The sequence below is a fragment of the Aethalodelphis obliquidens genome, unplaced genomic scaffold (genome assembly GCF_003676395.1).
Source record: "Aethalodelphis obliquidens isolate GAN/ISIS:26980383/991018 unplaced genomic scaffold, ASM367639v1 scaffold37, whole genome shotgun sequence".
Lineage (NCBI taxonomy): Eukaryota > Metazoa > Chordata > Mammalia > Artiodactyla > Delphinidae > Aethalodelphis > Aethalodelphis obliquidens.
In genome coordinates, this window is record NW_020837981.1 from 8216851 (window position 1) to 8242383 (window position 25533).

Below are 25533 nucleotides of genomic sequence, written 5' to 3' on the forward strand. Positions count from 1 at the left end.
GTCTGAAAAGTGAATATTAGAGTCTCCCGCTGTGATGTGGCTTTGTCAGTTTTTGTTGTTTGATGCATTCTTTCCAGATTTTGTTGTATATGTACTTCAAAGATATAGTCTTAGGTGTAAACTTTTTTCACTGTTACATATTCTTGGTGGATTTCTCCTTTTATGAATATGAAGTATTACTCTTTCTTTTGTACATCTTCACAGTAGCTGCCACTTTATATGGTATCATTATTGTTCTGTTTGCCTGTTTTTCTTTGGTCAGCATTTGTCTGGTACATATTTCTAACTTTCCTTCTTTTCAGTGAACCTCTTACATGCATCTGGAATGGATTATTGCTGTTTTTATATTATCTGAGTGTCTTTGTCAATTAATAGATAAATTTAACTCACTCAATTTCGTTGTGATTACTAAAAAATAATTCTTTTTGCTGTTGCAGTAGTATTTTAGTAATACTAATTAATATGCTTTTTTCATTTCTTTTTTCACAATTCTTTTCCTTCAGTCGGATTGATCAAATTCTTTTGTGCTTTTTTCCTTCTGCGATTTGGAATTTATAATTCCAAATGTATTCTTAAGTTCTTGATACACATGCTTAAACTTAAGATTTTCTATTAATATGTATAATTAATTAGTACTTTCTCCTGAAGCAATACAAAACTTAGCACAACTTTCTGACCTTCACTGCCCTCTCTCCTTCATCTTCCATGTAGTATCATCTAGAGGTTTTACTTTTAAATCATTATTATTATTTATTAGTTTTTGTAATATTCAGTCAACACATAAACTAATCAGTTACTTTTACTCTTTTCTTGCATTGCTTCTTGTATCTCACTTGCTTTTGGATTTATTTTTCTTTCAGCTGGTTAAGTATATCTTTTTTAGCTCAAAATAATTTCTCCTGAAAATTGTGGTGATATCTTTCCTTTGTTTTCTTGAATCCAGTGCAGCCAGGAGAATTCTGGCAATAATTTGATTCTCATTGCTTTGGGGAGTTTATATCTTTGCATTGGTATTCTGAAATGTCACTGTAATATGCCTCAATTTGGGTCCTTTAAAATTATCCTGCTGGACACTTAACAGACCTTTCCGATCTGAGGATGCAGGTCATGCCTTTGATCTGGGAAACTTTATTCTAATGTTTGAGAGTTTTCCTGTTTTCTTTTTTTTTTTTTTTTTTTGCTGCGCCAGGAGGCTTGTGGGATCTTAGTTCCTCGACCCGTGATTGAACCCAGGCTCCAACAGTGAGAGCTTGGAGTCCTAACCACTGGATCGCCAGGGAATTTCCAGTTTTCCTGCTTTGTATTGCCTGTATTTTTTCCTTCTGGAAACTCAGTTACGTAAATGTTAAAAATTCTACACTTGTCTTCCATGTCTCTCAACTTCCCTTTTGTACTTTTCACCCCTTTTCCGCTTTTTATGAAGAGACCTCTGTTTGATAGTCTAGCCCTGTAGTTTGTATGTAGCTGTATCCATTCTTCTAAGAGTTGGCTTTTTAAAGTTTTGATGTTTAAACTTTTAATTTCTAAAATATCTAGTTTATCTTTGCTGAGTTGACATATTTTCTTACAATTCTTTGTTTTTCATTCAAACTTTTTCTAAAGTTGTTGCTTTGTTAACGTTGTATCATTAAGTGTAAATTTTGCTGGACTCCGTGCCTTTCTTTGAAGAAAGCTTGACTTTCCTCAGATATCTGGTGATTCTTGATTTCCTGCTCTTTGGATTTGAGATTTTCTGTTAGCCTATATTAGAACGCTGTCTCTGCTTAATGCACCTTGTCTGAGGAGTGATGGGGTGGGTATGTGGCAGTGTATTTTGGTCCAATAACTGGTCTTACAGCTTTCTCCTGAGAGTCACCAGTTCACGTGGGATATTGCTTTAACAACTACAATGCCCACACTTGCTGCTTTATCCTGGCTGCTCCTGTTTCGTACCCCAATCCATTAGTGAGTTGTCCCAGCCTCCCACTTCCCAGTGTTGGTCACCTCATTTCATCTTTTGAACAGTTGCTTTCTCCTTATCTATGATTTGCCCACCCCACCAGGCCCCACCAACCTGTCTTTGTGAAATTCCTTATCAAATTTATTGACCAAGAACATTTCTGCTATGTTGTTTCTATTATGTTATATATATGTTTCTTACTATATATGTTATCAGGTTTCTCCGCCTTGCCAAGTTGATTTCCAACAGAATATCCACTTTTCGTCTACCATCGTTTTGTGGTTTTCTGTTAACGTGCTGTAGTTTCTCTTCCCTTCTTCCTGCCCTTGTGGGATTTTGCTGTTTTTTCCCCCCTTCAATATTATTTTAGTGAAGTTTTGAGAGGAGGCAGAGATAAATCATTCTGTCCAGTCTGTTAGGGTTAACCAGAATGCTCTGGCTTCTTAATTGAATTCACGGATGAATTATCTGTGTTGGTATTTTGTGTAGAACTTTAGCATCACTAATCTTAGTGAGCTTATTTTACTTTTGTGTTTTGAGAGGCAGTTTTTGGTACCAGGTTATGATTATTTTGTAACAAGTTTAATAGCTTTGCCTCTTTTTGTGTATCATGGAATAGTTTAGAGTTTCATTAAAATGTAAATGTTTTTAAAAATTTAATAAATCACATGGGTGCAAACTCTCTGAGGGGAAGATATTAATAAAAATTTCAATTTATATCTCAATTATCATCCTGTCATGGTTTTCTTTTTTGTGTGTATGAACTTACAAAGTTTACATTTTTTGGAAAGGCATCCCTCTCAGTGTGGATTTCAAATTTTATTAGCCTGAAATTGTGCATGACTTTATTTTCTATTTGTTTCTTTTTTTTTTTTTTTTTTTTTTTTTGCGGTACACGGGCCTCTCACTGCTGTGGCCTCTCCCGCTGCGGAGCACAGGCTCCAGACGCGCAGGCTCAGCGGCCACGGCTCACGGGCCCAGCCGCTCCGCGGCATGTGGGATCTTCCTGGACCGGGGCACGAACCCACATCCCCTCCATCGGCAGGCGGACTCTCAACCACTGCGCCACCAGGGAAGCCCAGTCTATTTGTTTCTTTATTGGATAAGCATGTGTTTTGTTTGTTTTATTGTTGTTATTGTTTGCCCCCATAAAATGATTTGAAAATTTTTATCACTTTTAATCTTTATTAGTTCTCTGATTATTCAAGTATAAACACTAAAGTAGAAATCATCTTTTCTTCTGTGGTTGTTAAGACTACTGTTTTCCTAAGATCTTGAGCTGAATGCGTTATTTTATAAGTAATCTATTATTCTACTATGGATTTTTTCTAATTTATAGTTAGCCAGTATGTTCTTTACAAGTAAAGAGACAGGGCTTCCCTGGTTGCGCAGTGGTTGAGAGTCTGCCTGCCGATGCAGGGGACACGGGTTCGTGCCCCGGTCCTGGAAGATCCCACATGCCGCGGAGCGGCTAGGCCCGTGAGCCGTGGCCGCTGGGCCTGCGCGTCCGGAGCCTGTGCTCCGCCACGGGAGAGGCCACAACAGTGAGAGGCCCGTGTACCACAAAAAAAAGTAAAGAGGGTGCTTAATGGATATAGTACTGGTTTTAGATTACTCAAGCGATTACTCAGGGAAAAGGCAATTTGCTAACTATTTGGGGAAAAAATAAAACTTGGTCCCTTTGGCCCACTATTAACCAACATAAATAAATACGTCAAGATGGATTTACAAGTGAAAGGTTAAAAGAAGAAAAGATACCCTAAACGGGGGGTTCCCACGCTTGGCTGCACGTTAGAATCATGTGGGGAGTTATAAAAAATGTCTGCACCCAGGTTGTCACCCAGACCAATTAAATCAGAATATCTGAGGGTGGGAGATAGACACCAGTGTTATTCCAGAATTTCCAGGTGATTGCAGTGGCAACAAAGTCTGGGAACCCACGCCCTGCAGTTCTGTTTTCTCAGTTTGGTCTCTGACCAGAAGCATCGGTGACATCGTAGAGTTGGTTAGATATGCAGAGCGTCAAGGCCCATCTCAGACCCATGGAACAGAGTCTGAATGTTAACAGATCCCAGGCGATTCGTGTGCGCGTGGAATTTGAATAGCTGGTCTCTAAAGCAGGCTTAGCAAACGAGGCTCCATGGCCTATTTATTTGAATAAAATTTTACTGGAATACAGTCCCGTGCATTCATTTACATGTCATTTACAGCCGAGTGGGTAGTTGTGATAGAACCTAAACTATTTACTTCCTGCTCATTTGTAGAAAAAGTTTTCAGTGCTTCTCAATGGTGATGGCTCATTAGAATCATCGAAGAGCTTTAGAATTCCCTCTGCCTGGCTGTACCTCAGACCCATTAAGTCAGAATTGGGGAGGAGGGAGTGAGACCAAGGTAGCAATAATTCTTAAAGCTTCCCAGGTGATTTAAAGGTGCAGCCAAGGTTCAGAACTCGCACCCTGAAGGTACAAAGAGAAAATGTCCATGCATTTTTAAAAAATCTGTTTTTTACGATGGAGGTGGCCATTTATAAATTTTAAAGCAAAGAAACAATGATGGAAGTCTGATATATTTGACCATATCACAAACTTTGGAATTCAGGGAAAAAAACAAAACAGAACACCTTAAGCAAAATCTAAGACTTAGGAAAGAAAAAAAAACTTTGAGCAAAATTAAAAGAAGAATGATGAACCGTGGGATAAAATATGTAACATATAGTATTCTCATTATGAAAGAGCTCAAATATAATAAAAGAATAAGATGAACCCACAGGTAATCTGGCAGAGACTATTATAAAGCACTTTAGAGAAGAAAATAAAATGACTAATAATTATGTGAAAACACAGTTGACTTCATTTGTTAACCTAGAAAAGCAGAATAAAACAGTGATGGGCTCTATTTGGGGTTGAGGCCTATCAAAGTGGGACTCCTCCTTTCCCTCCCTCCCTCCCTCTTTACTCCCTCCCTTCCTTTCCCTTCCTTCTTCCTGTCTTTTCTTAATCAGAATACTCAGTCTGATGGGGGTGTAGGCAAAGGGCATTTCCCTACTGACGGAAATGCGAATTGGTAGGAGAGTTTGGCAAGATGATTGCAAGTGCTGGAAGTGCTTACTTGAGTGCTGATGTTTGGAATCGGAACTGACTGACCAAAGGCTGTGCCGGGGCAGTGGTTACGAGCTTGGGTTTTGTGGCGTTACATAAATTTGGGTTGAAATTTGTGCTGTGCTGCTTACAAACTGTGTGCTGGACACATTCTCTAGTCTGTGTATCCTTAGCTATTTTCTTCGGTTGTATGGATTAAATAAGATAGAGCTAAAGACTTAGGCATGTAGAAATAATTAAAAAGAGCAGATGATCAATCATAATAGATTTACATCATTGTCAACATCATCATTTTACCAATAGTTTAAAGTAATAATAATACCACTTTTCTAACCAATACAAAGTACAGAAAGAGAGAGAAAAGTCCATTTTTATTACTTGACTATATAATAGAGAGTATTGATATGTAGAGAAGTTTACTATTTTTTGATCGTTTAAAGGAACTTGCTCATGAAACTCTCTAGACTTTTGGAGAGCATGATTAATATGTTATTTTCTTCTTCACAACTCTGTTATAGCCATTTTCTATTTCCTAAAAAATAATTTTATTTCAGAGATTTTAAATTATATAGAATAAATAATAAGAATATAGTGTTATAAAGCAAAGGAGATGAATAATTTGTCACTTTGGCATTGCCCATCCCGCTGCTTCCTTTTCTTGGCCTCTTTATGGTGTCTGAGGTTGCTGTCTGTCCTCTTTCAGGACCTCTCTGAGTATAGCAGCGTGACCATTGGTCAAGGCTCTTTCCTGGTTAGGCTTCTTCATATTTCCTAAGAGTGTCAGCCCTGGCCTCTGTCAGGTGAACTTTCAGAGTCATGGCTTTTCCCTTTAGAAAACAATGTGTAGCCTCAGAGTTCCAAATGCAGAGCCTCTAACCTTTAGCTCTCTGCCATCTAATTCTCAGAAGTCTGATTCATTCAGTTCAATTCAAGCAAGTAGTTACTGAGTATCCACCTTATGCAAGGCACTATTTTAGGTACATGGGATACAGCCGTGAACACAATAGACATCAATCCCTCCCCTCCTAGAGCTGGTGCTGTGGATAAGGAGACAGAAAGTAAACTACATAAATAAGTAAGATGCTCGTGCTTTATTCTGGGGAGAAAAATAAAGCAGTCAAGCAGAATAAAGAGTTTTTTGGGGTGGGGTGGGGCTGAGGGGGGAGTTGCACTTTTAGACAGAGTAGCCAGGGAAGATCTCCCTGAGAAAGTTATGTTGATTAAACACGTGAAGGAGGTGAGCGAGGGCATCGTGTGGCCATTTGGGAAGGAGCATTCCAGGTAGAGAGAAGAGCATGTGCAAAGGCCCTGAGGCAGGAGCACCCGTACACAGTCAAGGATCACTGAGGAAGACGGCCAGATCAGAGGCAAAGTAGTATGAGTGAGGGCAAGAGGCCAGCAGGTCCAGAAAGAATGAGGGCTGGCCTTGCTTTAGGTTCTTGAAGGACTTTGACTTCTACTTTGTGTGGAATGTGGGCATTTGAGGATTTTGAGCAGAGGAACGGCATGATCCATTTTACCTGGTAACAGGCTCACTCTGGCTACTGTGCTGAGAATAGACCACAAGTGGTCCAGGGGAGAAAGCAGTTCGGGAGATGCTGTGAGCTGTGGCTTGAAGGATAGACACTTCAGACCAAGCATTTCTCCAAAGTGTCTGGCTTGATCTGAGGAGAACACGTAGACTGAATTTTTTTAGCCCTATGTAGAACTTTTTTTCTCATTTGCATTAGTGAAACCCAGTGCTGTGACAGTGACCAGCACGAGGCAGTCAAATAAACAAAGCCCACCGTTGTTCAGCCCGTGAGAATGTTGCTCCTGCATCACCCCAGGCCCCTTCGGCAGGCAGACATTTCTCTTGAGTCCCCCTCCTGGGATAACCTCTTCTCCTAAGAACCAGCTTATTTTCCTCCTTTGTTCATCTTAGAGTGCCTCCCTGCTTGCTTTCCTTGGGAAAGAGCTCAGACCTAGATCTACAGTTTACCTCTAGCGAGAGGATAGGACCTTGTGACTGCTGCATTCTTTTTTTTTTCCTACCTTTATTTTCATACACCTCAATTAAAAGAAAAGTTTTTATTCTATCTTATTTTTGTGAGTCGCTTTAAAGTATGACAAACAACAAACCAATAATGCAGGATGCAAAAGGCATTTCTTCACGATAAAAAGAAAGAAATCCCATTCAAAGCGTAGGCCATTTGTATTCAATTTTTGTTTCCATAAATGAAAGCTCGCGCTCTCTCTCTCTCTCTCTCTCTCTCTCTCTCTCTCTCTCTCTCTCTCTCACACACACACACACACACACACACACACACTCACACACACACAATTTTTCAGGATGAAACTATTAGCAGCTAATATGTTACTAAAGCATCCTTATATCCCTGACTGGTTTCAGTACTCACTGCCAGTCTTTTTCTACCTCGAGCTTCTAAATGTGTTATTTTACCTCCCAGCAACATGTGACAGTGATGCTGCAGTCAGATCAGCCATCCAGGTGGGGCTGGAGGCTTCGGACCAACAGGAGAGTTTATTAACAATTCACTTTCCAGCCTGCACCACCCCCCATTCTGATTAGTAAGACTTAACGAACTTCTTTTTTTTTTTTTTTTTTTTTTTTTTTTGCGGTACGCGGGCCTCTCACTGTTGTGGCCTCTCCCGTTGCGGAGCACAGGCTCCGGACGCGCAGGCCCAGCGGCCATGGCTCACGGGCCCAGCCGCTCCGCAGCATGTGGGATCTTCCCGGACCGGGGCACGAACCCGTGTCCCCTGCATCGGCAGGCGGACTCTCAACCACTGCGCCACCAGGGAAGCCCTTAACGAACTTCTTTGCAAATGTTTTGTTCAAACAATATATTTTCTGAGAACTTGGATATTTGAAAGTATTTTTTGTTGCCCTTATACTGTTGAACAACTACTTGACAGGGCATAAAAATCTTGGGTCAGACTCTCCTTGTTTTAAAATTCTGCGTGTTGCACAGTCATTGCTTAACACTTACTGTTATGTAATGAGATCTTAATTGCCTTAATGGTAACCCTCTCCTCACCCTGACACTTTTTGATTTTTATATCTTCATTTATTTTAATACTTGAAATTTGAAGGGAAAGACAATAAGATACTTCTTGGTGTCAGTCTCTCAGAGCTAATCGTTCATTTTGCCTTTTAATCTTGAGTCATTTTTTTCATATCCAGAATGTTCAATCCTGTGATGTCCTGGCTGCTACTTATGATCTATGTGTTGTGTGCACTTCCCTTTGGAACACATTTTATTCATAGGTTGGATCTCTGTGATCTCCACTCCATTTCTGTTATCTTAAGTTCCATCTTTTGTCTTCCCGTTTCTCTGCCTTGTGAGATGACCTCTCCGTTCTGTCCTCTGCACCCCGTTGTTAGCAGTGTGAAGTCAACCTTTCATCAGCTCAGTTAGGACTGGGTTTTTGGCTCCTGAGACTTTTATTTCATCCACATCCCTTCTCATCTCTGCACTTTCTTGTTGAATAAAAGTAATATGAATATCATTCAGAACAGAAGGCAGATGTTTTCTGAAAAAGTCTTCTGTCCGTGAAGGTAAATCCTTTTAGATGAGAAATTTTCCTCTTGAGCCATATCCTTTTGTCCCTCTTGAGCAGTGGGGTTTTTCCGTCTGTGGGCTTTAAGTTAGTTTTTCCTTGTCACCTTATGCTTGAACAAGGAGTAATCTAACTGAGCCCAATATGGAGCTGTTTAGGGGAGAACTTCCGGTCTGTCTCCTTTCCTTGATTCACCCTGGGGTCTCGAGAGAATCACCACCGCTTCTTCCCACCACTCTGCACGCCTCCCCGCTTTACTGCCTCACATACTGGGCCGAATAAACTCTCAGCCATGGACATCGAGCTGCCCATCCACAACTTAGCCCACTCTGTGCTCAGCTCCACATGTGGCACATGCGGAAGCTTAATAAAATGCTTTGAATCCCCTTGGGAGTGGGTGTGATATTGAAAGTGTCTCAAAGCTGTAATAAAGTATTTTGTAAACAGTTTTCTTGCACAACTGCCAAGATTCAAAGCCCATGAGTCATTCAGATTGTTTTTGACTCACAAATTTGATCTCAACAGAAATACATTTTACCCATGGCTATTAAAACACAACAATAATCTGTGTTTTCTTGAATCCTCAACTGTGTCTTCCTTCCCCATTTCCTTCTCTCTCCTGCTACATAGAAACACTGGCTCTTCTTCTCCATTCAAGAGAGGTTGCTGTTTTAGAATGGAGAAGCCTGTATCTTGACACTCAGTAAAAGTAGAATTATATAAGTTGTGAATCCTGAAGTATAGGGGGTGTGATGTCTTAATGATTTGATTTTTTTTTTTGATTGGAAGAAAAATATAGAACCTTGTGGGAAACAGATAACACAGTGAGCTATACTCTTCATTTTATCAGAACGGCAGATAAAGATTGAAAAAAAAAAAAAGAAAATCCACCAAAGAGGTGAGGTTATCTGACTTGTTCCTAATCTACTCTTAGCACAAGGGTTACCCTGAGCTATTCCCAGTATTTTTCAGAGACAGAATCCTGTCAGACAACCATGTAACTTAGAAATAGTGCTTTAAATCAGAGATGGGGGGCTTCCCTGGTGGCGCAGCGGTTGAGAGTCCGCCTGCCGATGCAGGGGACACGGGTTCGTGCCCTGGTCCGGGAGGATCCCACATGCCGCGGAGCGGCTGGGCCCGTGAGCCATGGCCGCTGAGCCTGCGCGTCCGGAGCCTGTGCTCCGCAACGGGAGAGGCCACAACAGTGAGAGGCCCGCGTACCGCACAAAAAAAAAAAAAAAAAATCAGAGATGGATGCATGAGAAAGCTCAGTAAACTGGGCTCTGCCCACCAGAATATCGTCTGCAGTGGCTCCATGCAGGGCCCCTTTAATGAAACCGTCAGGTTACCAGCTGAGATTAAACCAGTCAAGGACCAGGAGGAAGAGCTACATCCACGGTACGGGATGCTTCATTCTTCTGCAGGGATTTCATATCCCATTAACCTTGGCAGCTGTAAATCCAACGGCAGTGTGTGCACATTAAAACCACACATTGAAAGTAATGCATCTCTATCTCATTTCTCTTTCCAGGGTTGAGATTTTTAAGAGCTCTCAGGCTGATCCAGTTTTCAGAAATTTTGCAGTTTCTGAATATCCTGAAAACAAGGTAAGATGTTCTTTCTCATATTTTTTTTGTCGTTCTGGTCCCCAGTGCCACGTTGTAAATATCAGGTGTTGTGTACTTTCATCACAATAAAGTTAGAGTTCTCTTATGCACAGAGAGAGTGATCTAACACAGAAACCCAGGGGAGGCCTAGAGGTAGGGTCTTCTGCAGGGCGGGGACTCTATGGTAGAGAGAAAGAAACAGCTGTGTATGGGGGGAAGTAGAGACAGTTTTGGGGGACCTTGTGGGGTTGCTTGGACACCAGCCGCAGCACCATGGAGAGAGGTGCACAGTGGGTGAGGGATAGGTCTGCTCATTGATTGGGAAGTCCTTGCTCCCGGGTTTTAAATCACCCCTTTATTACATCACTAACAAAGAAATTGAACCTGGCCATAAAAACAATGGAAGCAATGCTCTTTGAGAGGCAATCACAAACCTCATACGGCAAACAGAAAATCATTTCATTTCAAAGTACATTCTAGATGTTCACTTTATAGCCCGTGTAGCCCCTGGGGCTTGCTCTGTGAATTGCCTTCTGGGGAATATCTAAAAACCGCCCGCCGAATGCACCATGACTACTTCTGTTAACTGTATTATGATCTGGAAAACACTACTGGACCAGGAGAAAAAAAACCCCAGAGACCCCTTTCCTGAGGACCTGCAGGTTCTCAGAGCTGGCCGGAAACCAGGGCTGCCTTGATGAATAAACTAATAAAAGAGGTTGGATGTCCTTTAATGGAGAATAAGTACAGGTCATAAATTTCTCTCATAGGAAATTACACTTTGAGAAGCTCACTGCTAATGTTCCATTTCCTCTTTGGTTGGCCTTAACGTGTTTGATAAATGATGGAAAACAGGACATCTCTATGTTTGTGATTTGTAATTAATAAACCTGCATTTTGGGGGAGCTTGGATTCAGCATTGTTTTCCCAGTAACTGAGGCTGGGACTCAGCTTCCTGAGTATGTCACATCCAACAAATGTGACAGGCTTTCCTCTTTGGGTCTTAGTGTGTTTTGTTTATTTTCGTTTGTTTTCATTTCACATTGGTTTCCCCTCGCTAACTATTCATCTACGTGAATGGGGGAATAAATTCACTTCCTATTAGTCAAGTTAAAAAGAAAATAAGCGTCGAATGCCATGGAAATCTTCTACAGTGTGTCCCAACGTCCTTTACTTTCATTATCCTGGGGTCAGAATTGGTTGGCGCTCCATTTAATAGTGTATACTATTATTAACATAGACTGAATATTGTTATTCTTCGTATTTCTTCTGAGTGACAGTAACCTTCATTTCTACCTTTCTATGACTTTTCTATGCAAGGGACTCATATTCCTCTTGAATTAAAATGGTCAACAAAGCTAGCAGTCCTCAAGTTTTGCCTGTATCATATTTGCTCCACTACACTGTATTTTTACGGGTAGACTTGGTGGGGACCCAGTGGCAATCCCAGGAGCTGTATTTAAGAGATACTTGTGGGGACGGTGTTACGTGGAGTCATCCACACTGTCTAACCTGGTATAGTGCCTCTTTCTCCCTGTCTCGAGTTTACTTGTTTAGGGGGCTTTCAATCCTCTGACGCCAGCATTTTAAGAAGGTGCCATTACTCTGAGGAATAACATGGAGAGAACTGTGTTCTCACCTGCCTCGTACTCCATGTGGATCTTTCCTGGACTTGGGAGAATGATAAGCCATCTGAGTAAACTATCTTTTTTTTTTTTTTTTTTGCGGTACGCCGGCCTCTCACTGTTGTGTCCTCTCCCGTTGTGGAGCCCAGGCTCCGGACGCACAGGCTCAGCGGCCATGGCTCACGGGCCCAGCCGCTCCGCGGCATGTGGGATCCTCCCGGACCGGGGCACGAACCCGCGTCCCCCGCATCGGCAGGCGGACTCTCAACCACTGCGCCACCAGGGAAGCCCTGAGTAAACTATCTTTTTCTAGGCTTTTGCCAAGAGACCCGCCAACTTCCCATTCCTTGGAAAAGACTCCTTTCCTCTGGATGCAGGAAATAGCGCTAGCATCCCTGGGGAAACATTCCACCTGATGACTCCACAGTTATGGGGGTTCATTCTCCCAGTGCAGAGGGGGAAAATCTGAAGCAGCGAGTGAGGGAAAGAGGTGACTCTACGTTGGGAGAGTCACGGGGTGGCAGGCTACTGGGATGTCTGCCATCCTAAGCCCCCAACAGCATTTCCCCAAGCACCCCACTTCCCACAGAATTAAGCTCCTTGTCTTGTGGGAGGGTGGTTTCCATGACAGCCACACACTTGGATTGTCCCAGTTCCTGTCACAACCAGGGACAGCATCAGGGTGAATTCAAGCCTGAATTGAGCCCCCATTTGTGCAGCAGCGACACGGGTGCCAGGATTGAGTCCTACTTTCAGAGAGCTCCCTGGGGGAGGACTGACCCACAGTGTAGTTGGTGCTGAGGGTACAGGTACACCCAGGGCTTGGGAGGCATGGAGGAGAGTGATTAAGTGGGGCTCGGCATAAGTGCGAGGCAGTCAGGGATCTTTTCAGGGCAAAGGGGGTGTCTTCGGTGAGCCTTGTAGAAAGCCAGGTGTCATTCTGGTGGTGCTGGAGATTAGGCGTGTGAGAGGGAAGGGTGAGTGGGGTGACTTCCAATCGAGGAAGCTGCAGGAAAGCACGTAGAACATGGCTCTTGGGGGAACGTTGAGTAATTCTGTGCTCTTGGAGACTGGGGTTTCCATGGTAGGAAAAGAGAAAGATGACATTAGGAGGGCAGGGAGAGGCCCGATCACCGGGCACAGACGGAACCTTCATCTGATTGTGGGAACTCGGGAGGTCTAGAATAGCTCTCTGAGCCCGTTCCCTCTCCAGCTGCCTGACTGGTCACGGCCCCTTCCTTCTGGGAGCCCCAGGCACGGATCCCGCAGGCTCTGCCACAGAGAAGCAGAAGCCTTGGTCCTAGTAGGGCTTCATACCTTGAGGGATTTTCTGGTAACGCCTCTGTACTTTGCTGCTTTCACAGGGACCTTCCAGGTGGGTGGGTGGAGCCCCATCATCATCTTTCCGGGGGTTTTGTATGACTTTCTCTAGCGGCCAGTCCCCAGCAACCTGGGGTATTGGGTAGCGGTGGAGACATTGAAATGTGATTTGAAATAATGATATGAAATTGTGGTTTCATGTTCCGTTCTTCGGCTGCCTCTCCTGGCCCAAAGTGGGAAGAAACAGGCAGAGAAATATATGGGGGGGGGGGTGCGGAGAGATAGAGAAAGAGGGGTGGGGAAAGAGGGAGACAGAAAGGATGAAGAGGAGATCAGGAAAAAGATGACAGAGTGAACAGGATGACAGAGAAAACAGAGAGTCACAGTAACGGGGCAGCATCAGGGTCATTCCCCAAACTGCCAGCCAGCAGAAGGGCCTCAAAGGCTCCATGTCCTATAAATGGCATAGTGAAGGGGCCACTGGGAGACCTCGTGCCACTGTCTGAGCTTTTGGGAGTTCCTCAGCTGCCCAGCAAACTGGCAAGCAGCCTCGTACAGTCAGAGCAAAGGAAGCAGCTCTGTCTAAAGGCTGTCATTCCATACCTCATTTAATGCGGATGATGGAGATATAGATACTTATGATGGGGGCATGGGGCACCTAGTGCTTTTTTTTAAAAAAAAAAAAAAAGGTAGTTGCCTTAACTGTTTCCTCTGATTATTAAAGTGTAGTGTAAACATTTCAACAGTGTAGGAAAGGGTAAAGCACAGTTGCCTCAGCACCACCGATGGTTGAGATAACCTCACTGATGTTCTACCATGTCACTTCCATTTCCCACACAGCATGCCACTCTATGTATGTACCATCATTTACCTAAACAACACATTTTTTTTTTGACATTTTGGAAACTGAAATCACTGCACTACATATATTACCTCAGAAACGGCTCCAAGGTTAAAGTTCTTGAAAAGAGTAATCGGTATAGAGACTGCAGGCAGAGGCCACATCGTGAAGGTTCTCAGATGTCATGGATTTGACTCAGAGAGCAAGGAAGAGTCGTTGAGGGGTTTGGGCAGGAGAGGAATGTGGTCAGATTTACATTTTAGAAAGATCCACTGTTCCACCAGTTGTATAGAGAGTGGGTCTAAAACGTCTAAGCCCTAGACCGTGAGACTAGTCATGAGGCAGTTGTCCAGGCAGGTGGTACTAGGGGCTGGCCTTCGGAGAAGAGGGAGAGGGATGGAGAGAGATTTAAGGGTTAGAATTGACAGGACTTGATTTCGCTTCGCTCTGTGTCTTATAGTTCAGGCCACTCATTCCCGTGGGGTACAGTGCAGTTGACTTTGAGGGGATTGTACGTCTGTCCAGCAAACGTAACAATAAAACAAAATAAGGGCATTGGCTCCTGTCTCTATTCTCAGCCAGAAACAAAGAGGAAAATACTCGTCAAGTAGAACAGAGATAAATTCGTATTGCTTTTTGGAAAGAGGTGATGCTTTCAGTCTCAACCCATACATGTCTTGTTAAATACACTGAGAGCAGAGATGGCCCTCAGTGGTTCTGGGTTTTCAGCTATAATCTTGGAAAAAGACAGACATTCATTCTTGCAGTATCTACAGAGACAGACTCTCTCTCCCAATATCTACGGAGTCCTAAAAAAGGTCTCTGATCTATAAGAACAGAGAAGTCTCTGTGCCTGCCCATGGACGATGATTCACTGTATCCACTGATACAAATTACTCTAATGGCTAGTGAGAACTCATGGGGCAGGACCCAGAAATGATCATGGAAAACACAAAAATGAAGTTAGGTTCTCATGCTAACGTCACAATCTATCCCTTATCCTGAGGGGGGCTAGAACCTGAATAGTTCCAATCATTCTAACCATTGGGAACTTGCCCTTTGGTCCAGACCCCTGGGCTTGGCCCTGAAGTCTATGACTATCTCCAGTGGCCTCTTGCCATGCAGAGCCCACAACCCTGTCCTGCAACCCCTTCCCTCTTTCCAAGGAGCCCTCTTCAGCTTGGTGAGGTTCAAATTTCAGAATATGGAGAAAGTCCACCAAGAGTTAATCTTGTGTCTCCTGCACAGAGCTTGTAGATGATTGCCTGGTCATAGAGTTTCATTTGAAAAGCAAATTCCTAATACTGGGCATCTCTAATGATGCAGATGCCATAAAAAATAATCAGATTTCAGTGCTAAATAGGGACTCTTTCAGCAACAATGATTAAATGTTCTCTACACAACAGAGAGCTCCCTTAAGTACTATTAATATCACTGTGACAATCAGAGATTAATAATCACCATATAAGGTCATTTTTCCAAAGCACCATGAGGCTTGGAGACTCCAATAGTTGTGATCTCTCAAGACGGCCCCACATGGTTATTGGTGGGACACTGCTTTGATCAGACTTCAGGGATCCAGGGCTGTGTAAGTGGATCACCTTGGCACTTAATTATCCTCTGAGAAAATGAACAGCATTTCCCTGAGATCTCTCCCTTTGCCACTGGCTACCTGTCCCTCATCAGTCTCTCTCTCTCCAAGGTTAATGCACCTCAGAGGGCCTAAAAGGCAGAGACAGGGAGGTTTTGCTTTATTTTGGCTTCCTCTTGAGAAACTAGTTGGGGACTGGATGTGGTGATAGCCTCTATCCTCCCTGGGGCAGTAGCCTCTGGCCCTCTTCATATCCTCAACACACAGCTTCACTTTCACAACGAGGAAGACTTTCTGGCCGATCCCAGGCTGTGACTGTTCTCCACTGTAGTGGCCAAGAGGGCAGACTCTGGAGCCAAACTGCCTGGGTTCAAGTCCCAACTCTGCTGCTTACTGCGTTGAACTTGGGTCAGTGTCTTAACCTTGGGACCGCCTCATAGAGTCATTATGAAGATTTGATGAGTTAATATACCTGAAGCACTTAAAATGGTGGTGCACATGGTAAGCCCTGTGAAAGAACTGTGTTAGCCATTCTTATCACTGTGATCTTAAACTCTTAGAATTTAAACCATTGGTTTCCCTTGAGAAAGAGGTGGGAGTGGCCGGAGATCAATCCATCCAGGATGATGAGCTGAACCTCGCTGTGGGCAGTGTTAGGCCCCTCTGGGGAGATTGAAAGAGATAGAGCTCTTTTCTGCACGTCGCAGGTGGGAACACAAGAGTCAAATAGAAATCTGAAACGATGCCTTAAGACAGCCAATGAATAGCTGGAGGTGAAGGAGACGTAGGTCACTTTGTATTGCCCGTGGGTAGAACCACTTTAAGGAAGAGGTAGGGACTGAACCAGGCTTTGAAGAAAGGGAAATACTTGGATAGATGGGGAGGGCTTGCGAGCTGAGTAATAACATAAACAAAGACTTGGTGAGTAAGTCTGGCTGTGATGGAAGTTGCCAGGTTTGTGTAGAAAGAATCATGGTAGGAGGACCTGAAACTTCAGAGGGTGTTGAAGGTGGGAATTTGGACCTAATATTTTACTCAACAGGAGCCTTTGGACAGGGCAGCGACCTGCTGACAACAGTGGTTGAGGAGCTGTACACCCAGTAGGAGTGAACGGGGTGAAGGCAGATGGGACGAGTACAGAGGGGAGACCAGCTCACTCAGTGCAGATTCTTAGAGGCCCTGCTGTGCACCAGGGACTCACTGCTCCCAGGGTCCCTGCCGACAGGGCCCCTACTGTAAGGGAGTTAAGTGTCTCGTGAGTGGCAATCGATCTTCCTCAAGGAACGCTGGTGGATGCTGAAGTTTTTAGGTATAAGGTTGTTGGGGAATAGGATATTCATATGGTCTCAGAGTCCCACTCCCCAGATGGCATATTAATTACAAAGGGAAATGGGCACGTCTCAGTGGTGCCATCTGGCGTTTCCACCTTCACCAGGTGACTGGACCTGGTGCAATTGAGTTGGAATTTCCTGATGTGATGCCATCCCAGGCGGGTATTCTCAAAAGACGTATTGAAACAGGATCTGTTCAGGCGGGAACAGTCAGACAAGTCCAGAATATGGGACATTCTGGATGACAGCTGGCCTGGGTGCACAGAAAATTAAATTGGCACTAAAAACAGATTTAAAAGGGTGTGTGTATTGGTTGGGGGTGGGTGTGTTACTTACACATTAAAGGAGAATAAAGCAGAGAATGGCAAACTGAGCAGCCATTACTACTTAGGCCAGTCAGCCCGCTGCCTGTCTTTGTGAATAAAGTTTTCCTGGAACACTGCCACACCTATTCCTTTACAGGTTTCCCAAGGTGCTTTTCTGCTCCAGCAGCAGAATTGAGTAGTTGCAACAGAGACTTTCTGACCTAGCGAAGCCTGAATATTTACTATCTGTCCTTTTATTAGAAAAGCTTCCTGACCCCTAGATTAAAGCCACATAATAATCAACTGCAGCACATGAACCTTGATGGCTTCCTGAATCAGGGTGAAAACATGAAAGCATCAGTAAAGCTAATTTCGGAGCAACTGGAGATTTCTAGATTGAGAGTGCCTATTAGATGATGTACTGGATCCATGTCAGTTTCCTTAGGCAGGCCAATTGTATTATGATTGTCCTGCACCGTGTCCTCCTTAGGTGTTCAGTGCTGAAGTGTGCAGGGGGTTGTGTCATGATGTCTACAATGTGCTTGTAAATGGTTCAGCCAGGAAAAGGAAAAAAAAAAGAAGAGAAAATGTATAGAGATAAAGCCAATGTAGCAAAATGTTAACTGGTTAATCTAGGTGAAGGGCATCCGAGTGTTCATTATATTGTTCTTTCACTATTTCTGTAGATTTAAAGATTTTCAAAATAAAAATTAAGAAAACATTTTAAACCATCAGAGGGCTTAATTGAGGGACAGCTTTCAGGAGCTCAGAAGTCATCTTCCTGTAGGCTCTGGCCTGAGCTCCTTATGCCACCTTTCAGATCCTTCCCTTATGGTGGCTCTGGGGGGCTGGGCGTGGGAGTGGGCACTAGAGAGGCTCTGTTTCTCTGGAAGGCAGCCCCAGGTGAGTCTTCTTCTGTAACTTGGGGATTTTGCTTGTGTCTTTTGCACAGTAATTCCATCAAGCTGGTGAATCTGCTCTCCATATTTATCAGCACGTGGCTAACAGCAGCCGGGTTCATCCATTTGGTGAGTATCCTTGAAGACGCTTCAGTGCTGGCGTTTCTGGAACAAGGCCCTCTCTGAGTCATTTTATTACCTGGGAGACAAAACTTCAGCCCAGCTGTAGAATGCAAAAAAAACACGAGAAACAACTGCACAGTTGTCTAAATTTCCAATCCTTTTACCCCAAACTAGTTCCAGATGGTGAGTCACGGTCACACCCTTCACCTGCGTTTTTCAGCTCACCTGTATTGCTATGGGGGCCCTTTCATTGCTTTTTTTTTTTTTCCTGTCTGCAATAACCCCAGCCAACCACAAGATGGCAGTGCTTCCTCAGCAATCACCAGAAAAGGTTGGCGACCAGGTTGCACGTCTGGCTCCCATCTCTTAGTAAACAACAAATTCAGATTCCTCAATTTCCCTCCACTTGCCCCTTACAAAAAGCCCTCTTCGATTCTTTGGCCTGATTGCTTGTCAAGTTATTTCGTGTCTCAAAAATGTTAATTCTTTTAAATTAACGACTCCAAAGCCTTATATTATTGTCAAGATGTTCTCACCTTCCCAGGGCAGATTTCTGCCTGCTTTCTAGGGAGCATAGCTATTGTGGGAAGTGTGTTTCAAACAAACACAAACCTTTAATGCTGGAAGGAGCCTCATCTAACTTGGAAGCTTTGGGTAAAGGTGCCTTTCCCTTGCTGAGCCCCCGTCCTCATAAGGGGTAGAAGGAAGCATTGTTACCCCTCCCTCCCGTTGGGATTTTTGTAATTCTCATCGGAAGGAAGACTGCCGGGCAATCACTCGGTCACTAGATCTGGTGGTTTCCCACCCACTCCTTTATGCTGATGGTATCCTGGCTGAAATCACCCGTAGATAATCACTCTAATTCTGCCAAGTGCCAAAAATCACAGATACGGAGGGTTCATTGGCTGCTTTCAATAAGCAGTGGCCTCACCTTACTATTGTGTGAAGTACCTTCTGCTTCACCAGGAAACCTCCATGAAAAGGGCACATTGAGGACAAGCATTGATGTGTGAAAGAGGCCAGAGTTGGAGGCCCGGGGGTGAGGGGGCCTGGGGCTGCCCATCCGCAGGGACCACCCTGGCAGGTCACAGGCGTTGGCCATCCAGTGGATGGTAGGGCTGGACCTCTCTCCTCTAAAGTGTCTCTCCTGCCTGCCTCACAGCTTTGTCGGCAGATCATAGATGATGGGAGGATAGCAAGTGTTTGTGAGCCTAAAGCAGAGCTGGGCCAACTGCAACCCTGGGGCAGAAGCTCTCCACACCTGTTGCCTCTGCCCGATTTCCTGCTGCCCCTGCAGAGTTGAGTTGTCCCTACAGAGAGCAGGGAACCCGGTAGTCCACAAAGCCAAAAATATTGACCATCTGGCCCTTTACAGACTAAGCTTGCTGGCCCTAGGTCTACAGGGTGTGCAGATGGAGATAGTTCTCATGAGCTCGCTTTTTGTGCTTCCAAGGGAGTTTTCTGCAGTTCGCAGGGCAGAGCCATCACTGGTCTTCTGCAAAGCAAGGAAAGCCTAGTCAGACTGCAAGGGATGCTCTTTGGGGTTCGCTCGTATGATCTGAAGGAGCAAGGTCCCTCGGGCAGCTACTTGGTCAAAACAATGGAAGGAGGAGGTCCCTTGTGGGAAGGTCCAGAATTTCTTTGGGACTGAGCAGGAACTCAAGAGAAGGGCCTCTTTGGCCCTTTAGTGCATTGCCTCTAGCCTCACGTGGCCAGAGGCACGCCCTAAAATTCAGCTGGCCTCAGATCCTTCTAACAATGAGAAGAAAATGGACTCTGGATATGTTCCTCAGTTCCTTCCCCTCTCTGCCCCGATCAGCTGGGCAGGCGCGTTGGTGTGGCTTTCACTCCACCTTCTCCACTACCTGCTCAGAGGTTGTAAGCGTTACTTACAGAGCTCAGTTCAGGCCAGCAAACTCCCCGGGCCGGGGGTGCCGTGCATCCAGAAACAACCTAGATGCCGGAGCTTCTGTGTTTTTGGTTTATCACGCCTGTAATGTTCTTCCTTCCTCTAGGTGGAGAATTCAGGGGACCCGTGGGAAAATTTCCAAAACAACCAGGCTCTTACCTACTGGGAATGTGTCTATTTGCTCATGGTGACCATGTCCACTGTTGGTTACGGGGACGTTTATGCAAAAACCACGCTCGGGCGTCTCTTCATGGTCTTCTTCATCCTCGGGGGACTGGTAAAAACTCTTTCTTACAATGTTGATTTTTGTGGTCATTAGTATTTTTCTATTATCCATTTTCTGAAAGCTGTGTATTTGAGACTGTGTTTCTGCACTGGAGGCAAGCGACTGCCTTAGTGTTACAATCCGGTTAAAGTCAATCCAAACGCCATGGTGACTTTTCTGCATATTTCTTTGGTATATTGGATTTGTTACCCTGAGACCCAGGCATGGTGTCCTTGTGAGGGACAGCCATTTAGCCCGGAGCAAACCTAATTGTCTTAAGAAAGTGATGCTCGCTGATCAAGTGAGAGTGTCTGTGCCTTTGTAATGTAATTCAGCCTCTGATATTCTGCAAGGGCACTGCTGTCACCTGACGGGGGTAGATACTGTTGATACTCTGTAGACAGTTTGCGGTTTCAAGAGCTCCCTGCCCCCTTCCCCCTCCCTCCACTTCCAACAAACACTGTGGCTGGGGCCTTGCTCTAAAGAGGAGTGTCCCCACCCCGGAGGAAGGAGAGCCCGCTGGTCTCCTCTGGATGGACGTCATTACGTGAGCAGAGTATGGTTTTGTAAACAGCCAACCAACTCCCTTACACGGTATTTTCCCTCCCCCTCTTTAAGTCAGAAAGTTGCACTATTTACTCTTCTGCTCTGTGCAGATCGTCACGGTGGTTTATGATGTGTTGTGCTTTTCAAGAGGGGTTTCTGGCAACTCATCGGTGGTGGCTGCATTTTGTCTTTCAAAGTAGCTCATTTGACGTTTAGATTTTTGCTGTGTGTGAGGTAAGTGATTAAAACCCTAAACTCACACACAGCTTTCACACATGTACACCGCACGTGCATTTATTTAATGCATTCGCATCTCTGTTGTGTATGCATGTGGCATATACATTTGAAAAATGTATATAAATGTACGTGTGGTGTGTACATTAGCACAGTGTTCTCACAGCACCCGTGAGGTCCCTGCAGATGAGACCCCATTATCCAGCCACAAGCACAATGTTTGTTGGACAAAACATGGCAGATTTGTGTTTCTCCTTGCTGTCCTTTCCTATGTGATTTCTTAAATTTACGTTTTGTGCTTTTTAGTGATTTTTTTTTTAGTGGAAAAGTTTATATATTTTTAAATTCTCTTTTGGTGTTTATTGTCTTTAATCGTTCATAAAGGCATAGATTCTCATGTGAACTATAATTAGAAAGAAAGGGCTTCTCTTGAAATAATGTGTGTGTGTGTGTGTGTGTGTGTGTGTGTGTGTGATTTTTCCAGCATGCGTGCATTCTCATTTCTATTCAGGAAGAAGAACTAGATATCAGTTTATTTATTCCTGTCTCCTTTACATTTTTCTTGACTGTGATTTTTTTTTTAGTTGTCTAGGTTGGCTAATGTTTGTTTTGTCCTGTGTATTTTCAGGAGCTTGCCCTTTTTGTGCTTTTATTTATTTATTTTTTTACAACCTAACGTATTAATATGTACCTTTGCAGTTCTAGCCCTTTTGTGTTTTCAGATCTTAATACCCCCCACTTCTGAAAAGGTCACCCCCTTTCTTTGGCCTGTCTTTTTAGTCTCTCTTCTGTCTCCTATCTTTTCCTCAGGCCATGTTTGCCAGCTACGTCCCTGAAATCATAGAGTTAATAGGAAACCGCAAGAAATACGGGGGCTCCTATAGTGCGGTTAGTGGAAGAAAGTAAGTATGCCAAGAGGTTTTGTTGCTTCCACTGCAGTAGAATCCTCTCTGCATGCCATTTTTTTTTTTTTTTTTGGCTCTCGTTTCTTTGTTTCATGCATGCAGGCAATGTTTGCCCGCTACGTGCCCGAAATTGCTGCTCTCATCCTGAATCGGAATAAATTCGGCGGGACTTTTAACAAACATGGAGGCAGAAAGTAAGTCAGTTGCATTAAAAAAGATGTGGTTGAGTGACTTTCAGAGCCCCTGTGGCGGAGACACCTGAATCCTGCCCCTCCCCACCCCCCCGAAGGGCCACATTCTGTGTGGGGTGTGATGTCAGAATTACCCCCACGAAGTTATCACACGTGGACCAACTCCTGAGGCTTGTTCCCATTCACAACTCTCTTCCCCCCCACATCTTTCCAAGAGACACGACAGATGTATCCTGGAAGGGGTCCATGTGTAACTGGGGCCATATTTTCTGTTCTCATCCCTAACACGTAAACCCAGCTCACTCATTCTTTATATTCATTAGGTGAGTGATTACATTCCGGTCCCTCAGATGAAACTGATGCCATCCTATGGGGTTTTTGTGCAGCCATAACATGGGCTCCTACTCTCACAGGGAAGTCCTAAGGAGGGCAAGATCGAGGTCACCTTGGCACTGTGGCCACCGGGGAACCAGTTCTCTAGCTAGGAGGCACCAAGCTTGTCCTCAAAGGGAATGATTACTCAGTTGAAATTCCTTCTTGGCAGGAAATACTAGATTTATGGTACGTCAGGGCACGGCACACTCTTCCTGATGCATCTTTTGTTTGGCTTCCCATTCGTGAATGCTTTCTTATTGGGGACTGTTTCATTTTGTGCTTGCATCATTTTGTCAATATCAGTGTCAATGTGTGGGTCCGTTGTCAACCGGAAGTTTTACTCCTAAGTAGATGGCAGGGCCTTGACTGCTCTGTCCTCCCGTCTGGAGAGGAGAAGGTTGGAGGCAGGCAGGGCGGAAGCAACCATTCTGTACTGTTTTCTTTGATTTTTCTTTCTTTCTTTTTTTAATATATTTATTTATTTATTTTTAGCTGCGTTGGGTCTTCGTTGCTGTGCGTGGGCTTTCTCTAGTTGTGGCGAGCAGGGGCTACTCTTCATCGCGGTGCGCGGGCTTCTCATTGTGGTGGCTTCCTTTGTTTTGAGAGCACGGGCTCTAGGCAGGTGGGCTTCAGTAGTTGTGGCGTGTGGGCTCAGTAGTTGTGGCTCTCAGGCTCTAGAGCGCAGGCTCAGTAGTTGGGGTGCACAGGCTTGGTTGCTCCGTGGCATGTGAGATCTTCCCGGACCAGGGCTCGAACCCGTGTCCCCTGCATTGGCAGACGGATTCTTAACCACTGCGCCACCAGGGAAGTCCCTGTACTGTTTTCTTTTTAAAGCTTTTTCTTGGGCACTCAGCTTTGTTTGCTTTTGAGTTTTTGCTTTCATTTTAACTTCCATGCAGTAAGATATACACATCTTTAATGTACAGCTCAAGAATTTGTACCTGTGTACAAACCCGGGAACTACATCCCAGATCAAGGTGCAGGATTTTTTTTTAACATTTTATTTCACATTGGGGTACAGTTGATAAACAATATTGTGTTAGTTTCCAGTGTACAGCAAAGTGATTCAGTTATACATATACATGTATCTATTCTTTTTCAACTTATTTACAAAACAGAAACAGACTCACAGACTTAGAGAATGAACTTACGGTTAACAGAGGGGAAGGGTGCGGTGGGAGGAGAGATAGTTAGGGCGTTTGGGATTGACATGTACACACTGCTGTATTTAAAATGGATAACCAACAAGGACCTACCGTATAGCACAGAGAACCCTGCTCAATATTCTGTAACAACTTAATTGGGAAAAGAATTTGAAAAAGATGCAGGATATTTTAATTATCATTCTCCTTCCCAGTCACAGAAGTTCCTATCACAGAACTAGGATTTTGTTTTTGTTTTTTAAATTTCATACATTTTAAAATGAACTCTTGAATAGCCTATTTTGTTTTTTAAGAGAAAAATAAAAGCGGTAGCATCGCATTTCCATCCATCGGTCACATTGGAAGGAGCCAACAACCTCCTCTCCCATCAGTGATCTCACTGCATCTCGAGCTCAGGTATCCAGTCCTCCATTCAGAAAATGAGGAGATGGAAAAAAGGACTCATTTTCTGGAACTACCCACAGGACACCCGTTTCCTTTCAAAGGCAAGGAGGCCAGTGGGTAAGAGGAGGCCAGTGGGCGTCTTTTCTGTGGAGGCAGCAAGTCTCCCCACCTTCCCTCTGATGGGGCCCTCCTCCTCCTATTATTGTAACAGCCCTGGATGAGATGAGAACAAAGCTGTTCCGATTTCTGGGCCATTGGTTGGATCCAAAAGGCCAAATAAGTCCAGAGATTTCCATTGTTCATTTTTTCTGTGCCAAGAGGAAAACAGCGTCTCGGTTCGTTTTGCCTCGAAGGTGTGGACAAGTCTCCATAAAGCAGAAGGCATTCCGGGGGCTCAGGTTGCCTTTATGGCCTCCCCACCCCACTGTCTCCGCCAGCCTTCCCCTCTCACTCACTGCCCCTGAAGAAGTCAATAAAATCAATTGCCTTGACGTCAACGTTGAAAATATTTCCTGACTCTCACTCCACGTACATTTTGTTTTTTCTCCAAAGTAGCTGCCACAGTCCAGTGTGGGTGGGCCTGCTGGCTGGTGCCTTTTGTTGACGGGTGACCCAGAGGAGGCCCTGAGACCCACGGCCGCTCACCCGCTCCAGTCCCTTCCGGTTGTCCCTTGGCCTTGGCAGCTCCACTCAAACCCCCCCGCGCGCTGACGGCTTGAGATCACAGACTTCCCGCAGCTTTTGTTCTGGCTCCATCAGCATCTTTTATCACCGGTTTTAGCCTGGTTCTCTCTCTCTCTTTTTCTCTCTCTCTCTCTTTCTTCTTCTCCCTTTATGAAAATGCACACTTTGCTTTTAATGTTCACTCTGGGTCTCCGAGGTCCTCCGACCCCGCGGACAGAAAGTACGTTCTGTCATCAGCACCGGGACTGTTCACTTTACTTTACGCATTGTTTCCTGGTTCAAAAGCTAATTACTAAGTAGTTTAAAGAAGCCCTTTGGTCACTTAGATCTTTCATCAGAAAATATAAGCCTGGGAAAGGAACGGTAATAAAGGGCCATTAGCACCCTTTGTTTGATGTTGTTTTTCCAGTCAGTAGAACAAGATTGATGAAATGTTATGTTTGGCCAAAATTTGAGTTTTCATTTGGAATTCAGTGTTGAGAGAATGGGCTGTCAGAATCAATAAGTTTTCTTTCGCTTGGGATACGGGCATGTGGTAGTAATTAGCAATATAAGGTCTTTAGTTGAGCAACCAAGCATGGATTCTGGCAGCAAACGTAATGAGAAACTACAGTTGTTCTATTTCTAATGTCAA

General features: G+C 44.3%; 1 protein-coding gene across 5 annotated transcripts in view; it reads left to right on the top strand.

Annotated features, from left to right (window-relative positions):
- The window catches only part of KCNMA1 (potassium calcium-activated channel subfamily M alpha 1), a 747896-nt gene that overhangs the window by 494979 nt on the left and 227384 nt on the right, over positions 1-25533 (top strand). For 4 of the 5 annotated variants that reach the window (XM_027129781.1, XM_027129778.1, XM_027129780.1 and 1 more), the window contains exons 6-9: positions 10133-10208; positions 18174-18249; positions 20259-20429; positions 22008-22099. In XM_027129781.1, coding sequence (XP_026985582.1) covers positions 10133-10208; positions 18174-18249; positions 20259-20429; positions 22008-22099 — 415 coding nt within the window. Of the gene's footprint in view, positions 1-10132; positions 10209-18173; positions 18250-20258; positions 20430-22007; positions 22100-22204; positions 22297-25533 lie in introns of all 5 variants that reach the window. The other variant, XM_027129782.1, reaches the window with a different exon arrangement.